The sequence below is a fragment of the Ictalurus punctatus genome, chromosome 13, assembly GCF_001660625.3.
Source record: "Ictalurus punctatus breed USDA103 chromosome 13, Coco_2.0, whole genome shotgun sequence".
NCBI classification, from domain to species: domain Eukaryota; kingdom Metazoa; phylum Chordata; class Actinopteri; order Siluriformes; family Ictaluridae; genus Ictalurus; species Ictalurus punctatus.
Window position 1 is genome coordinate 1,975,001 of NC_030428.2, and position 16,808 is coordinate 1,991,808.

General features: G+C 39.1%; 2 protein-coding genes across 3 annotated transcripts in view; both read right to left on the reverse strand.

Moving 5' to 3' along the window:
- The window catches only part of LOC108274363 (zinc finger protein 135), a 2,730-nt gene extending 2,209 nt beyond the window's left edge, over positions 1-521 (reverse strand). Inside the window, exons 1-2 of the mRNA XM_017484502.2 lie at positions 471-521; positions 87-284 (exon numbers count right to left, since the gene is read on the reverse strand). Of these exons, the coding sequence (XP_017339991.1) occupies positions 87-284; positions 471-501 (229 nt within the window). The 5' untranslated portion in view covers positions 502-521. The remainder of the gene's footprint in view (positions 1-86; positions 285-470) is intronic.
- Positions 522-5,614: 5,093 nt separating this feature from the next.
- LOC108274358 (sulfotransferase 1C1) lies at positions 5,615-15,924 on the reverse strand. Of its 2 annotated transcripts, none has more exons than XM_017484489.2 (7): positions 15,584-15,924; positions 9,317-9,445; positions 8,991-9,088; positions 7,006-7,132; positions 6,825-6,919; positions 6,364-6,544; positions 5,615-6,284 (listed from the first exon to the last, which is right to left on the reverse strand). In XM_017484489.2, the coding sequence occupies exons 1-7, from the start codon at positions 15,771-15,773 to the stop codon at positions 6,172-6,174; spliced, it is 933 nt and encodes a 310-aa protein (XP_017339978.1). In that variant the 5' UTR covers positions 15,774-15,924; the 3' UTR covers positions 5,615-6,171. The 2 variants fall into 2 exon arrangements, with proteins under 2 accessions (XP_017339978.1, XP_017339979.1); XM_017484490.3 differs by lacking the exon at positions 15,584-15,924 and adding an exon at positions 14,737-15,345.
- Positions 15,925-16,808: the final 884 nt, after the last annotated feature.

The following is a 16,808-nucleotide window of genomic DNA, read 5'->3' on the forward strand; positions in this document are numbered from 1 at the left end:
CTCACTTAGTGACCCGCATATGGACAAGCTGAAGGGTGCGTGTTGACGCCTGTCCAGCTCGGGGGGTGCCAATACTTTGCGCGTACCTGCGGTGTCCCTGTCCAGCTGGTCCTGCAGCTCCTGCACTCTCCTCCGCAGTCTCTCGTTCTCCCTCTGCGTCTGCGCGCTTTTCTCCTCGTACTCCCGCACCGTGTCCCGCACCGCCTCCAGCACGCGCTGCACCGCCGCCGTCAGCAGCTCGCTCACGCGCTCGTTCAGACGCTCGGCTTTAGACATCTCCATCCCTGCACAAAAAAATACCGATTCGTGTTGTGTGTATATATATATATATATATATATATAGAGAGAGAGAGAGAGAGATTTAGATTGGGGTTTTATCCACTCCCGAACTTAACGCAGCTGGCTAAAGCCTGGAAAATAAGACGCATAAAACTGTGGTTTTATTTATCACCAAAATCTTTACGACTGACGCATTTCGGCAGGGCTTGTTATTGTCGGCATCCAGGATCACTTCCGGGTAAACGTGCTGGACTCTGTCATAATAAAAGTCTAGACCTGCCTTGCATTTGGCGGTTCCACAGTTGTCACCTTAGCATGAATCACGGCCACCCCAATAATATATAATCACCATTAAATTATTATTATTATTATTATTATTATTATTATTATTATTATTATTATTATTAGTAGTAGTAGTAGTAGTAGTAGTAGTAATACTAGTAGTAGTAGTCAGTGCACTCAGTGTTTCCAGTATAAGTTTTGGCTCCACAGGATAAGGCAGCGTCAGTGCGGTTACTAATGGCATACGATGTGAAACTGGACGACTTGCGAAATCTTACCGTGATGCGTTCCTACGAATAATAACAGAACACAGTGTGGTAGTGGTGGCTCTGTGATTAAAGGCTCTGGGTTACTTATCGGAAGGTCAGGAGTTCATGCCCCAGCACTGCCAAGCTACCACTGTTGGGCCCTTAACCCTCAATTGCTCATTTGTATAAATGAGATAAAATGTAAGTTGCTCTGGATAAGGGTGTCTGCCTTAAATGTAAAACATGCTACAACACAATTTTGAACACTCGTTTCAGCATTTTCCGACGGCAAGGACTATCGACGAGTGTGCTTTCAAGCTAGCAAACACGGTTAACACAATCGCTAACACTTTTCTAGATCGATCAAACATTGGCATTCCTTCTCAGGCCATACACATACACATCAGGGGCGCCACGTTATATCATTTTCTCTGGATGTGGATTAGATGAGTTTTTAGTTTTAGTCTGGATGTGGATTAGATGAGTGGATTAGTTTTACCCCGACCTAGATTGCTACCCCAATAAATTCACCGTGTTTAAGATGGCCATGGCATTGAAAAAGGTCCTGGCCACACCTCTGCGTAATCCATGTCTCATGTTGAGTAAATGTATTTTTTGCAGTATAGTAACATCTCAACCTGAAGATTTTGTTGTAAAAAGAACTTGTGAACGCTCAACATATTCACTATAAACAGCTACACAACGTGCGATGTGGTTCGACTTTATTTTGAAGAGCTACACTGCATGTTTTTAGCCACAAAAACAGCTTTTCGAGGCAGAAATTTTTAGTTTTATTTGGAGTCCAGTCATTCTCTTGAAGAACACTTGTAAATGCTCAGGTCTTGCACTTACAGTAGTACTAAGTGTAATAGACTACATTGAAAAGGTTTTTTTTATGTTTTTTAAATTCGCCTAGAATCAGTTGTCATTTTGTTTAAAGGTGATGGTGGACTGTTTGGGGAACTGCATGATGCCGTGAGAGAATCATATCTTTAGATTCACTACCAGTCGTTCAGACCAGAGGACGGTCAAGGTAGGCTTGTGGTTGTCAGGAATTTATAGAGGTGGTGGATGGAAGTGCAGGTAATGATAAAATTTAACGTAGTTCAGCACTGATTTCGGCTTAACCGTGACAGTGGTTCACAAAGTGGTTTATGGGGACCCCCAGGGTTCCATTTACCACAGCCAGGGGAAGTGAATCTGAAGATATAATTCTCTCATGGCATCATGCAGTACCCCAATTGTGGCACCATCAGTTTTAAAGAATTTCCCTTTTAGTTACAGCAGTGAAAAATGACAAGCAGAGTTATTATATTAAACACTGTGTTTGTATAGATGTTAGCCTCTTTGACTGGTCGCTTGAATTGAATGAGTCAAAAACAAGTACAGACTATACGGTGCTGAGGTTCTGAACCCATCTCCAGCTTCTTCTCCTAAATACCGCACCTCGATTTTAACCTCGATGTAGCCCATTTACCTCAAGGTTTAACGTGTTGTGCGTTCTGAGATGCTTTTCTGCTCACCACGGTTGTAAAGAGTGCTTATTCGAGTTACTATAGTAACTTCCTGTTAGCTCGGACCAGTCTGGTCATTCTCCTCGGATCTCTCTCATCCACAATGTGTTGCATTCTGCAGTTCCTCCACTAACAGGATGTGTGGAGAAAACATATGTGTTGCACAATACATGATAGAAAGAAGCAATATAGGTAATGGAGGATTGATTGTAGGAAGGAATGAACATAACCAACAAATGAACATCTTTTTGGTGGGGAGGTTGTGGGGGTGGGGGTGGGGGGTTGGTGTATCAGATGTATCAGATGTATGAGGTCCATTTCAGCCAATAAAAGACCAAAAAAGCAAGCCATTCGGTGTACATATATATAAATAAATGTCTGGAGATACTGTATGTCTGTGCTAGGAACTGAATAACGTCCATAAAAACTCCCTAAAGTTTTGATTGTTTGACATTATATTAAATGTCATCTATAATTTATTGCTCTGAGATTTAAATTTGGCCAACAGAAAGAAAAATGAAAGGCACTTCTTGGACGTTTTTTTTCCACTGAACATTACAAAAAAAATTGGTTCCACTACAAAAGCATTAAAAACCTATTTTCCCACAGGATATCTTTACCATGTCAGTTCGGATAGGATATATTGCCTGGGGCTACCTGGGGTTTGGATGGGTCTAAAATGTCAGAGATAAGTACATTACCCCAAGTCCAAATATGTGAAGTCTAACAACGAGGTGTTTTAATTGGTATTTCAAAAAAGTCAGAGCTAACTGATTCCTCACTCACCAAAAATGAATACAAGAGTAGCTGTAGGAAACACAACTCATGGCATTTAAACATTACTGTTACAGGTGAAACAGTTCATTTAAACAGAGTACACCTCGTTTTGTTTGTTTGTTTGTTTGTTTGTTTGTTTGTCTGTTTGTTTGTTTAGAAACCCAGTGGCGGAATCTAATCAGCAGCAGTATTAAATGTCAGAAAAATCTTCAAAGATGTGTTGCTGTTAAAATTCAATGTATTAAAGACAACAACCTACCTTTTACATACCTACCCTGAACGCTGTTAAGTAACCGTTCCCAAGAGAAGATTCCCAAGAGTCTCTTCATCAGCCTCTCTGTTGTTACTACCTTCTTCACTCCAATTTACATCAAGGAGGTCTTTGAACATGCTTCATGCCTCTGAAGGGCTTCTGGTTTCTTTTGACTGTGAGATGCATGAATTGATCTCTCTCTCTCTCTCTCTCTCTCTCTCTCTCTCTCTCTCTCTCTCTCTCTCTCTTGGGTTCAGTACAATAGGATTGAAGAATGATCATTTTTGACAGGTTTTTTTTATCTTATATGACTGATATTTAATTAACATTATTCACAACTAAATATGCACAGCAAATATACCTGTTGGATACTTCATGGATCTCAGGAATCAATCTTCACCAATTGCTTTTCCTGTCCACACATCATCGAGTACAAACTAGAATATAGGGCTTTAAGTCCTGGACCTCCATGTATAAAGGATGAAGCTACCAGTTTGACCACCAGTGGTTCTTTGGTGTCTAAAAACAAGAATTTGAACACGTTCAAACTTCTGCAATTTAATTAGAGTGATAGATAGATAGATAGATAGATCAGGTTATGACGTTTTCAGGGCTTCAGAACTCTTGGAATTTGTTACTTGGTTGCATATGTTTTTGTGACTCGTGCCACCGAGTGAGTCACACATTTAAATTTATCTGCCCTGTCTCCCCCAATGGGTGGTACCACGCTGTTCAGTGAGTCACGCAGTTTCGTCATGCTTTTGGGATGTTCCGCTTTCCATAGCGAAACACACCTGCTGTATGGAACACAGGTGAACAAAGCATAAAGTACGTCTTAAACCACTCAAAATACGAGCTGCTGGACCGCACACTGTATGATATGTTGTCAGCGCTCAACTTCCTGTTACAGTTTTACTCTAAAAATGTACTAGATCGCAGCCTGTAGCATAAGTGCTATAGTAGATTAGGTTACAGGTAGGTGTAGCATCTTTCAGGAGAACTGTAATGAAATTTTTATACACAATTTTCTCAGTTTTCCCTTTTAGAGAACTTTACAATGATAGAATGTCAGGTATGACCAAAAGGAACACATTGAATTGACCGTGTGAATGGTTTTCACCTGCTGCCGCACATATTCCTTAAACCGCATGTAACATAGCTTATTAGTTCTGTTTTGTTTCAAACCGTATTGTCCAAAAACGAGCCCGTGTCCCCAGTTTTCTTATTACTCGAGAATGCAACCTGAAGTTTTTTTGGGCTTTTGATGCTGATGTCAGTTCATCTCAAGAGACATACCGTAACGTTCCCTTATGAGGTATTTCAAACAAATAGTTCTTCTTATATTCAGGGATGTGGAAAAGATTTATTTTGTTGTAAGGGAAGCAAAAACTCCTAAGTTTCGTTGCAGTTTGGAATTAAAACACCCACCATTGAAGGCAGCAGTCTCTTCATAATGCTTCATAGTGCCATCTTTGTTGTGTAGATTATTCTCGCTTATGACAGAGACCTGAGCAGTTTCACCTCAGGCATGGAGGTTGAGGCCATTGAGGGTACATAAGCATTTTTAACCAATTTTCAATGAAGTGCCAACAGAAATGTCTTTTTCATTGGACTCAGAAGCCTGAAGATGATTAAAATCTTCTATAACTTAGTTAGTTATAGTACTTCATTAGCAATAATATCAGGGTCCAGAGTGGCACAACAAAAAAGCATTGTCTGGAGATCGCAAGTGCAAATCCCAATGATGCCACTGCAATCATCTTGGACCAAGGGAGCAAAAATGGCTATGCTCTCTGGGTGGGATTGCATATTCTCTCTCCTCTGACAATCACAGCGACACTAGCTTGTGTGCTGAAGATATAGCTATCTAGTAATACCAGGTAGTGGCGCACCTTTCGCTGATACAGGACAGTCGCTGATAACCAATGGAAACTATTGTCGAAAAGTAATTTATACAAACTTTATAGAATGGTATTTTTTTCTACTTCCAACTCGACCCTTTGTCCTCAGAACCTTTGTTACAGGTTTACAGTTTTAATATATTTGTGTGGTAACGCAATAAAGAAAACAAAGTGCACTGCCAAGCCAGATGAGTAATGTTAAATTAGAGAGATGAATGTACAGTGGTGCTTGAAAGTTTGTGAACCCTTTATCATTTTCTATATATCTGCAAAAATAAAGACCTAAAACGTCATCAGACATTTACAACTTTTCCTTTAACACGCACAAGAGATCCCGAATTAAACAAACGAGGCAAAAAATATTATACTGGGTCATTTATTTATTGAGGAAAATGATCCAATGTTACATATCTGTGAGTGGCAAAAGTATGTGAACATTTCAGATTAGCAGTTCATTTGAAGGTGAAATTAGGTGTTTAGAGTCAGGTGTTTTCAATCAATGGGATGACAATCAGGTGTGAGTGAGGAAGCGCCCTGTTTTATTTAAAGCACAGGGTTCTATCAAAGTATGATCTTCACAACACACTTTTGTGGGAATGTATCATGGCACGAACAAAGGAGATTTCTGAGGACCTAGAAAAAGATGCTCATCAGGCTGGACAAGGATACAAATCCATATATATTGTTTGTACTTTTAATATTAAAATGGTCTTTATTTATGACACATTATTAAATCGGACTCATTATTAATTTCTTCATGCTGTAACCCTTACAAATTTAAAAGATAACTGATTCTTTTACAAAGTTTTATTTTTCTTTTAACAAATCCTTCATAGACTAATAAATGATCTTTGCATATCTGTGTTTAGTAAACCGTTCATGACAGCACCAGTTTAGATTCATGTCAACGACGTCTTTCATATCCTGGTGCGAAAGGGAATGTCCACGTCAGCCATTTTTCTGGCGTAGTCTTCATCAAACATCTGGGACTGAGCTGGTGTGAAGTAGTTGGTCCAATCTCCAACCTCCCCTGTGGAAAAGAAACACATTAGTGTAACACTGACTTGGGCAGAACTGGGAGAAATGCTAGTAATGTTGTACATCCAGACCTTTTCTCATGAAAGGAGAGATGGAGTGGTCAAATATGATCTTTGGGACAGACGAGTAGTTGGACATTGGGTTGTTCTTCATGACATTAAAGGACGTCAACTCCACGATCTTGTCGATGATGTCATCAGATAGCGACAGGTCCAGGTACCGCATGATCCTCACTATTTCTCGACGAGGGTTCTGAATTTGGAAGGAAAACCAAAAATAATGAGGTTGACCTGGACATAACCTGCTATGCACCTACAATGATGATGAAGCTGATGATGATAGGATGGTGACTACTGCTGCAACTGCTAATTGTATATATTTTAATTTTGCGCCATTTCGAGGATATACTCTTACTTTTTGGGAATAAACTCATTATATGCAAACATTCCTTTTGTAGTTTCAGAGTGGAAGCCCACATTGTGAAGTTCTACATGATATCAATGGTTGGGAAATTTCTAAAATCATATTGTACCTCTTTCATGTCCTCAAAGAACATGTAAAGGATATTTCTCTTCTCTCTTTCTTTCCAGTAACCTTTCACATGGTCGTACCAAGATCCCCAGGCCACTGTGGACATACATATTAGTGAAGAACCTCATTTTTAAGGTACTAACTATGTGTCTTTCAGATTATTGAACACTGTCGAATCTCACATTTGCCCTCCATGAACTTCTGGAGATATTCTTCCCATGAACCTGGTTCTGGATGAATCAGATTCATTTGGTCAAAATGGTAGTAGCTGATCAGGTTGTCTTTAGCATTTCGAGCCACATAAATAACCTGGGGGGGGAAGCAAAAAGTGTATTCAGGAAGAGGAAGATTCTGGTAGAAATGCCGTGGTTAATGATTACAAGTGACTGAACTTCTTGAGCCTTAATTACCTTTCATCATATAACGGTTACAAAATATACCAGAAAGGCTGAATTTGACATCTAATAGGAGACATACAGCACATGATACCTTTCAGGTGGTGATTGATCTCAGATGGACAGAAGCTTCCTAGATTCTACATCTGTCTACAACCCCAATTCCAAAAAAAAAAAAGTTGGGACGCTGTGTAAAATGTAAATAAATGTCAATAAAAACAGAATGCAATGATTTGCAAATCTTATAAACCCATATGTTACTCACAATAGAACACAGAAAACATATTGAGTGTTTAAACTGAGGAAATGTACCCTTTTAAGAATTTTTGATTTTGAATTTGAATGCCGCAACACGTCTCAAAAAAGTTGGGACGGGGCAACAAAAGGCTGGAAGGGTACGTCTTAGTAAAAAGAAACAGCTGGAGGTGAATTGGGAACATGTCAGTAACATGATTGGGTATAAATAGAGTATCTTAGAGACACAGAGTCTTTCAGAAATAAAGATGGGCAGAGGTTCACCAATCTGCGAAAAACTGTGTCTACAATTTATGGAACAATTCCAGAATAGATCTCATCATCTACAGTTCATAATATCATCAAAAGATTCCGAGAATCTGGAGAAATCTCTGTGTTCAAGGGACAAAGGTGCAAGTTAATATTGCTTGCCCGTGATCTTCGGGTCCTCAGGCGGCACTGCATTAAAAACCACCGACTTTTGGGGTGAGAAAAAGTATTGGAACAATAGTCTTAAAGTAAATTAAAGTAAATAACGCTTAGTATTTGGTTGTGTATCCCTACAAGCCAGTGCCTCATTAACATCACCAAACTGTTGTATTTTATTTTTGTGATGCTTTTCAAAGTTTGTACTGCAGCTTGTTGTTGTTTGGGGGGGGGGTGTTCTCCATTCAGTCTCCTCTTCAGGAGCTGAAATGCTGATCAGTTGGGTTAAGGTCTGGTGATTGACTTGGCCAGTCTAAAACCTTCCAGTTTTTCCCCTGATGAAGTCCTTTGTCGAGTTGGCAGTGTGTTTTTGGGTCATTGTCACAGCTCTCACAATGTGTCTGTCATCAGCTGCTGTTGTTTTCCTTGGTAGACCTGATCAATGTCAGGTTATTCAGTACCCTGTGGTTCTTTCATTTTCAGGACATTCCAAATTGTTCTACTGGCTATGCCCAACGTTTGTGCAATGCCTCTGATTGATTTTCCCTCTATTCTTTACTTCAAAACGGCGTGCTTTTCTCCCATAGACACCTCTCTGATCTTCATGTTGCTTTATCCTTTTAAACAACAAATGCAGTCTTCACAGGTGAAAATGCAGGCTAAAACCTAAGAGTAGATGTTCAGATTGTTTAAATAATCAATCTAACAGGACACACCTGGGCAATAAGAAACACCTGTCAGTCATATGTTCCAAAATGTTTTGCTCGCCTACAAATTGGGTGGCCTGATATAAAATGTTCGATATTTAACACCTACATATAAATACCAGGAAATTAAAATTGAAAATCTAAAATCTCTTCTCATATTCATCCTTTGATCTCAAACCAAAATGTCTTCAGTCAGCAGCAAAAACAAATGAATTGGCCTTGCCGTTCCAATAGTTTCGGAGGGGGACTGTAGATGTAAATATCAAGAAATGAAAGCTGAATTTCTGATCTCTCACGTACTTTCAGAGGGGACTGTATATTAGTGAGTCTTAGTGAACATTAGTGTTTGATAACTTCTGAAATAAAACAGACTTTGTCTTAACTTGTTTCAATAGATACATTCACCTTGCATTTATTTTCCCAGAATCCTTCAGGCACCAGCTGTATGGGTAAGTGCGTCTTGATGACTCTGGGAGGTTTCAATGTTTTTAGTAGGTCCAGTCCTGGAAAACAGGTAGAGGACAGAGAAAAGCCTGTGTGTGTGTGTGTGTGTGTGTGTGTGTGTGTGTGTGTGTGTGTGTGTGTGTATGTGTGTGTGTGTGTGTGTGTGTGTGTGTGTGTGTGTGTGTGTGTGTGTGTGTGTGTGGTGTCTGTGGTGTTTCCAGAGTCTTTTCAAGCAAAGTTGTAATCATACATCAAAGGATCTAAAGTTTACAACCATGTATTTTTACCTGATGGAACTGGAGGAGGATACTGGATCTCCAGAAATGGGAAGCGTGCGGCAGTCGGAGCTCTCTTACAAATCTCAGCATCTCCATTATGCAGCAGCAGATCCACTATTTCTTGGGCCCATGTGGTACCTGTTTTATCGATGAAGAAAAAAAAATTCAATAAAGATCATCTCGGCACACAATGTGAGGAAGACTTTCAGGAGAGTGAACATCATCTAAGGTTGGGTCCTTAGAGCCTACACTGACCAGCTAGCACGGTGTTCATACAGATATTCAACTTCTCCCAGACACAGTCAGTAATCCTCACATACTTCAAACAGTCCATTATCGTTCTTGTCCCAAAGAAACCCCAGGCTGCCTGCCTCCGTGATTATCCCCCCAGTAGTCCTGACTCAGTTGCGATGAAGTGCTTTGAAAGGCTGGTCAGAGACTTCATCGCCTATTTATTACCTGACACATTGGACCCATTACAATTCATATACCTTCCCAATTGCTCTACTGAGGACTCCATCACACAATTTTTACACACAGCCCTGAGCCATCTGTACATTAGGAAGGGAAATTATGTTAAAATGCAGTTTGTTGACTACAGTTCAGCATTTAGCACTATAATTCCTATATAAATGATATAAATTCACTACCAAGTTGGAGGACCTGGGACTTAGCACATCCCTTTTTTCAGTGGCTCTCCACTTTCGTGACAGAAAGACCACAAGCAGTATGGGTGGGCAGACATGTCGTACTCTCCCTCACTATCAGCACATCTACTCTCCCTCACTATCAGCACATCTACAGCAACCTGTGCTTGACCAAGGCCAGGAAGATAGTGAAGGACCTCAGCCATCTGAACAATTGACTCTTCTCTCTGTTACGGTCAGGTAAGTGCCTCCACTCCCTGAAGGTCAACATAAAGAGAATGAGGAGGAGCTTCTTCCCACAAACCATTTGGGCCCTCAACCAGAACAACATATAAGACTAGAGCTTGGACCTGTTTGCACAACACACACTCCCTCGGCCTGATGTTATAAATTTTCTCCCAATTTGATCTTGCCAAATCCCATGCACTAGCAAACTCTTTCCTATCATATGACAACTACCAACTGGAGAGGGTGGAGAAAGCAACTTCTTTCTTCCGAGACACATAAAGCCCAGCCAACCACCTTTTCTAACTAAGAGATAGAGCATATAATATAAGAGAGACAGTAATGCCTTCCCTCCCACTCAGAGGCAGTTTTGCTCTCTAATTTCCCAGCCACAGATAGCTGCTTTAAACTGTGGTTTTATCTTAATGCCGTTTTGAAGCAGGATGTGGAAGCAAGAGAATTGACTTCATGGGGTTGGTTTATGTAAGAGTGTACAGCTTTTGTTACGAGTTTGCTGATGAGACGGTCACGGTGCAGGAAAGTTTAACTGGACGACATACGGACTGTCTGCAGTGTGGGTCGTTTAGGAGAGTCCATGTGCTGGGTAATGCATTGGGTGCAGATTTACTTTAGCATAGGATAATAGGAATGAGATCACTGTAGAGTGATATTTATGCTGTAAATTGCTGAATATTTATGCTGTAATATGCTGAAAGGTTTTATTTCACGTTATACAAGGCTTTACAGAACAACTACGCTGTTGAAGAAGCATAGCTGGTACATATTGAATAAGATTTAAGCAAGTACCTATTGTCTTTAAAAATATGATATACAGTCAAGGCAAGCACTGCATTTACCAGTGACCCCAGCACTGACAATGTTTCTGCAGATGTAATGAATAAATTAAACCAGTGTGTATATCTTGGTGTGTTGTCTTATAATGCTAGTGCCCTCATGGCTCCGGTTGCAGTGGAGTCCTTCCTTAATCCAGCGCTAGATGCCTTGATTTAATTCAATTAAACACACTTCATTAGCACCTTCCAACCTCCATTGTAAGGTGCAGGAACTGTGGGAAATATGGGTGTAAAAATTCCCTTTTTGGTTCGGAGGGAAATGAAGAAATGGAAGGCAGGCTTGTGACCAATCAAAGGAGGCTCTTTAGTTTATTTTACTTTCGCTTTTCAGCAATTTTATTTTACTGTGCACATACACTACCGGTCGAAAGTTTGTGGACGCTTGACTGAAATGTTTCTCACAATCTTAAAAACCTTTTGATCTGAAGGTGTATGATTAATTGTTTGAAATCAGTGTTGTAGACAAAAATATAATTGTGCCAACGTATTCATTTCTTTCATCAGAAAATTAACTATTTTATTTACCATTTTTATTTTATTTTTTTAAACGGACGACTCAGAGTGAAATATTCTGAAAAGCAGCTGATAAGTGTCCAGCATAGGTGGGAACTCCCTTAATACTGTTTAAAAAGCATCTCCAGGGGGCTTCCTCAAGAAATCAGTCGAGAAAATGCCAAGAATGCATTTCTGAAAATTCTAGGCAAAAGGGTGTCTACTTTGAAGATGCTAAAATACTCAATTATTTTGATTTGATTGAACATAATTCCAATAGTTCCATTTGTGTTTTTCCAGAGTTTTGATGACTTTATTATTATTCAGATGGATGTGACATTAGATGGGGTATATGTTGTTGCAAGCACAGCAGATTATTATTAACATTTTTGATTATGTTTCCAGGCGTATCACAGATGCGCCCGAGGGCTTGGGCTTGGTTCAAGGAAATTGACATATTATGGGCCCATATGTTGCTTAACTACTGTTACTTTGTGCCCAAAAGTGTGTTTCTGCTATGGAAACCATTCCTAAACCAGATCCAGGGGTGACCTTCTATGGAACCAGTGACAAGGTCCTTCAGGTGAAGACATACAGAGTTTTCTTCAGAAGTCAGCTTGGTAGGAAATGGTTGGATGCATCTGATACCTCTGGAAGAAACACTAGCAGGGCACACAGCATGCTGTGAGGCACAATAATCCTCCCCCACTCCACCCACACACTTCAATTCACTGTGTGTCTTTGGAAATGTCACTCTCACAACAAGTCTGAGGCACACACTAACACTAATCAAACCTGATGCAAATCCACCTAGCCAGATTCTTACAATCTTGCTCAAGCAGCTTAACAGCCTCTGCCGGATCTCTGGTGAACACTTACATAGTCGTAAAGGTTGATTCGTTTAAAAGGGCTTTTACTGTTTTAACTATTTTACACATGATCTGCTCTTACACTTATTAAAATGACCACTGTAAGGTCTAGCTGATTATACACAGGTAGCTTAGGGGTTTAACATATTACTTATAGTAGTAGTTGCTACTCTGTCCACAGCAATAGCCATTTACAATATATAGTTTTATATAAACTACAAGAACTACATCGGTGACAAGGGGAAACTACTGACTAACCAAGCTATTTGCCACGTGGCTTCTGAAATGCATGCTACACGTGAGGTACTAATTGTTATGTTCCCTCGCTTATTAGAAAACATCAGATTAGAGACACTGGACAGTGCAGCATAAAGCATCTTCCAAAAGTGACCATCTCTTACTGTAATCTCCCAAGGTCACAGATTTTCTAAAATAGTAATGGTTTTGTCTGGAACCCTCTTACAATTATGTTAAATGTCCAGTGCCAGCTGAGGAGAACAGTTTATAAGAGCTGGGTCTGTCCTGAGGTTTCCCCATATATAAAGCTAAGTAAAGATAACATGGGGTTAAGGCACTGGGCAAAATAGATTGTCACAAAGAAAGATATCCATTATGTGTAGAGTGCCATACTACATTGCTTTATAACATTCAGGAATGACAGTTTTTTAATCTGTGGTGAATAGAGAGTGTCCCTCTCATCACAATCTAAGAAACACTGGGTTAAAAACAACCCAAATTGAGTTATTTTTTTAGCCCAACAGCTGGGTAAATATAGGACAGAACACATTTTGGGCTAAACTAAACCTATCAAGTTTGGTTGTTAATTTGAACCCAGCAAATGGGTTGGTTTTCAGCCCAAAGGATGGTTCGTTTAGATAAAAACGCTGGGTCCATTTTATTTCATAAATGGGTTAATATTTTCAGAGTTCAGGTATTTTTTACCCTTTGAAAATGTCAAATCTACCACGCTATAAATAAATAAATAAATAAATAAAATAAATGTCAACATGGTATCTCCTTTATTTATACACAAGAAAGTATTCAGAAATGTACTCCTAGAGCTGCTAAAGTGGTGTACATTATATATATATATATATATATATATATATATATATATATATATATATATATATATATATATATATATATATAGACTTTTAAGTTTGAGACTTTTAAGTAAATGACTCAAACAAGTCACATATTTAAGAACTTAGGAAAATGTCAGATTTCGATCAGAGATGTTTAAAACATCGGAAAAAACAGAGTAACCGATTTGTGATCCAGTGGGCATTGCGAACGAGCAATCCAAAGCTAACGAAGGAAGATAGCAGTGCATTTAATGTCATGTAAACTGGACTGTTATCACACGTTTTTGCTTTTTCTCGTGTACAGTAGGGTTAGGGTCACTCAAAACGAACCTTCACTCAATCATGTGTTAATTGTTAACACACCTGCGTGTCTGGTTAAGGACAACACAAATCAGCGGGTTTGAACATTTAACACGTGCTTTGTGTTAAACATTTCCACTTAAAGATGTGTTTTAAAAAAATAACACAGATGAGTTGTTTTTACTTTTTTCCCTACAGTTATCCTCAACTGAAATTTGTTCGTATTTTAAAATTCTACTAAAATGCTCACAAAATAAACAAAGAACTGCATGAAATTCTGTTGATGTTTATTAAAATCATTAAAACTTTTGACAGATGTAAGAACTGGAGTTGATGCAACTGCTTATAAATCTTCCTGCCATCTGGGTAGACAAGAGTCCCACTGCCTTCTATTTGAAAAGCTGTAAAAGTAGTAAAAAAAAAAAAAAAAAAAGAGTGTTGGTTAGTTGTTAGCTACAAAATATGGACAAATGCCTTTTTGGGGTTTAACTGAGAAATTGCGTCACAGAATCCCAAATTGTGTAATTTTGGAAATGTGACCTCCTCTTTCCTAATGAACAAAATGGCACTGGAAAATCTAACTGACTTGTGAATATTTATTTTCCCGCCTTCAGCAGCGATTGAAGAGATAGAGGAAAGCATTACAACCTATTGTAACCCTTAACCTCTCTTTTTGGCACATTAACCTCGTAAAAGAACTTTTGGTCTCGACATTACTGAGCTAGCTAAGTTCCGTTAGCCACTGACTGTCTGCACCTGTTACCCTGCATTAGCATTCACTGAATACATAAAGAAACACGATCCCAACCTAATCCTCCTAATGGGTATCCTAAACAGTACAGTATGTGGTACATGATATTTACTGTTGAAGCCGTCGTGATAGGTAATAGTTAATTATCACTTTCAGACATTTTCAACAGCATTAACGCTAAATAGTGACGAATGCTAACTTACCTGTGTTCATTTGGTTTCCTCGCCTCAGGAATCTGACTCCGCGGTCACAATCAAAAGCTCAAAGCAGCGAACTTCACTTTGAGGCGAGTTTAGGTTTTAATGATGACGCCGGCTGTATTATTGGTGACGAGGATGAAGCGGAATGTGGAATTAACAACGTTTCTCCTTCACGTAAAAGCAATCTTTGACCTGTTTGAATGGCTGGTACTTGTTTCATTTCTATCTAAACATCTCTATCTAAAAGTAAGCAAACAGCCTCATTGATTCCAAGTGACACCATGACAGTCCTTCATAACACTGACTTGAAATGAAAATTGTTCCACTGTTATTGTACCTTTCAGAGTGTTGCAGTTTTACTTCCCAAAATACACCATGATCAAAGTGCCTAAAACTGACCTAATGCATTAAGGTGGCATTGAAACCTTGACTTGTTGGATCAGGACTCAAATTAAATTTAGCACATCACGCCTTTTCTAGAAGCAGAACAGGACATTTATAAGTTAGTGGTTTAAAATGAATGATTCAGGCCTATACTATGTAGTAGGGATAATTGGTAGACTATAAAGAACTAAAGCAGAACAGCAATCCCATTAGTTTAGTCTCATTAGTTTCTGTCAAACTGAATGTTTTAATAAAATATGTAAAATAAATAAATAAATAAATAAATGTTAAAAATTGGTCACTTTGCACCAATTTGAATATGTATTGATCTCATGAAAACGTGACCATTACCAATGATCTGAATAAAAATCCATAATTAATTCCTCTATTAGATTTTAAATCAGATTGGACAATATAATATCAGCAATTTGATTGGTCATAATTTGTAATGACTCAGTGTTTTTACCTGCTTTGGGGTAGGTGGAGATGAGCAAATCAGATGGATCTGGACGGAAAGCCCAAATGGAGCTCCAGTTTTGAGCTATCCAATTCCTGAGTGGGATGCCTCGCACCTCAACCAGAGGAAAGCGCTGGATTGAACCGGCTGCCTTGTTTACGGCTTCGTTAAAACTCATGGGTTCGTTCTTCTTGTCCATCTTGTGCCTTTCTGGATGTTCAATTGCAAGGCTTATGCAGTTCTCTTTTTTATGGTTATCTCTAACTTCACTGAGTCCGGTTGGAGCTTTTGTATCAGTGTGTGCTGTTTTCCTTTCCCCCTCTCACATTATTCATTTCTGAAGTGCAGAGCTGTTATATAAACTGTCACACCCACCATGGACAATTCCCCTCCCAGACTGCAAGAGGTCAACCTCACTAAAAGTCTGGAATGCTGTCTGCCTCACTTCCTGTGTTTGTGCTCACCTGTTTTGTGTTCCCCTAATTTAAGTTCTGTGTTTTGTTTCTATTTTATTGATGTATTTGTACTGTGAGCAGCTTTTGTGTTCATCTTGAGCTTGCCTTGCCCTAGGTCTTTGTTTGAGGTTTTCTAGTTTTTTTATTTATTTATTATTTCTAGATACAACCGCTGGGGGGGCATGTTCTCATGCAAATTACATCTGGTGTCGTTATAAAAAAGTGTTGCCGTAGGGTGGGAAGATTCCACACAACGTGTAGCAATCACGATGAAGATGAAGCTCTCAGGGACATTATTAAATAAAACTCAAATGGAAAAGCTACAGAGACATAACACAGACCTTAAACATCCCTGATGGTACAATTGGTTCAGTAATATGCAGGTGGAAGATTCATGGAACCACAACTAATACCAGGTAGTGGCATACCTTTCGCTGATACAGGACAGTCGATGATAACCAATGGAAACTATTGTCGAAAAGTAATTTATACAAACTTTATAGAATGGTATTTTTTTCTACTTCCAACTCGACCCTTTGTCCTCAGAACCTTTGTTACAGGTTTACAGTTTTAATATATTTGTGTGGTAACGTAATAAAGAAAACAAAATGCACTGCCAAGCCAAATGAGTAATGTTAAATTAGAGAGATGAATGTACAGTGGTGCTTGAAAGTTTGTGAACCCTTTATCATTTTCTATATATCTGCATAAATAAAGACCTAAAACGTCATCAGACATTTACAACTTTTCCTTTAACACGCACAAGAGATCCCGATTAA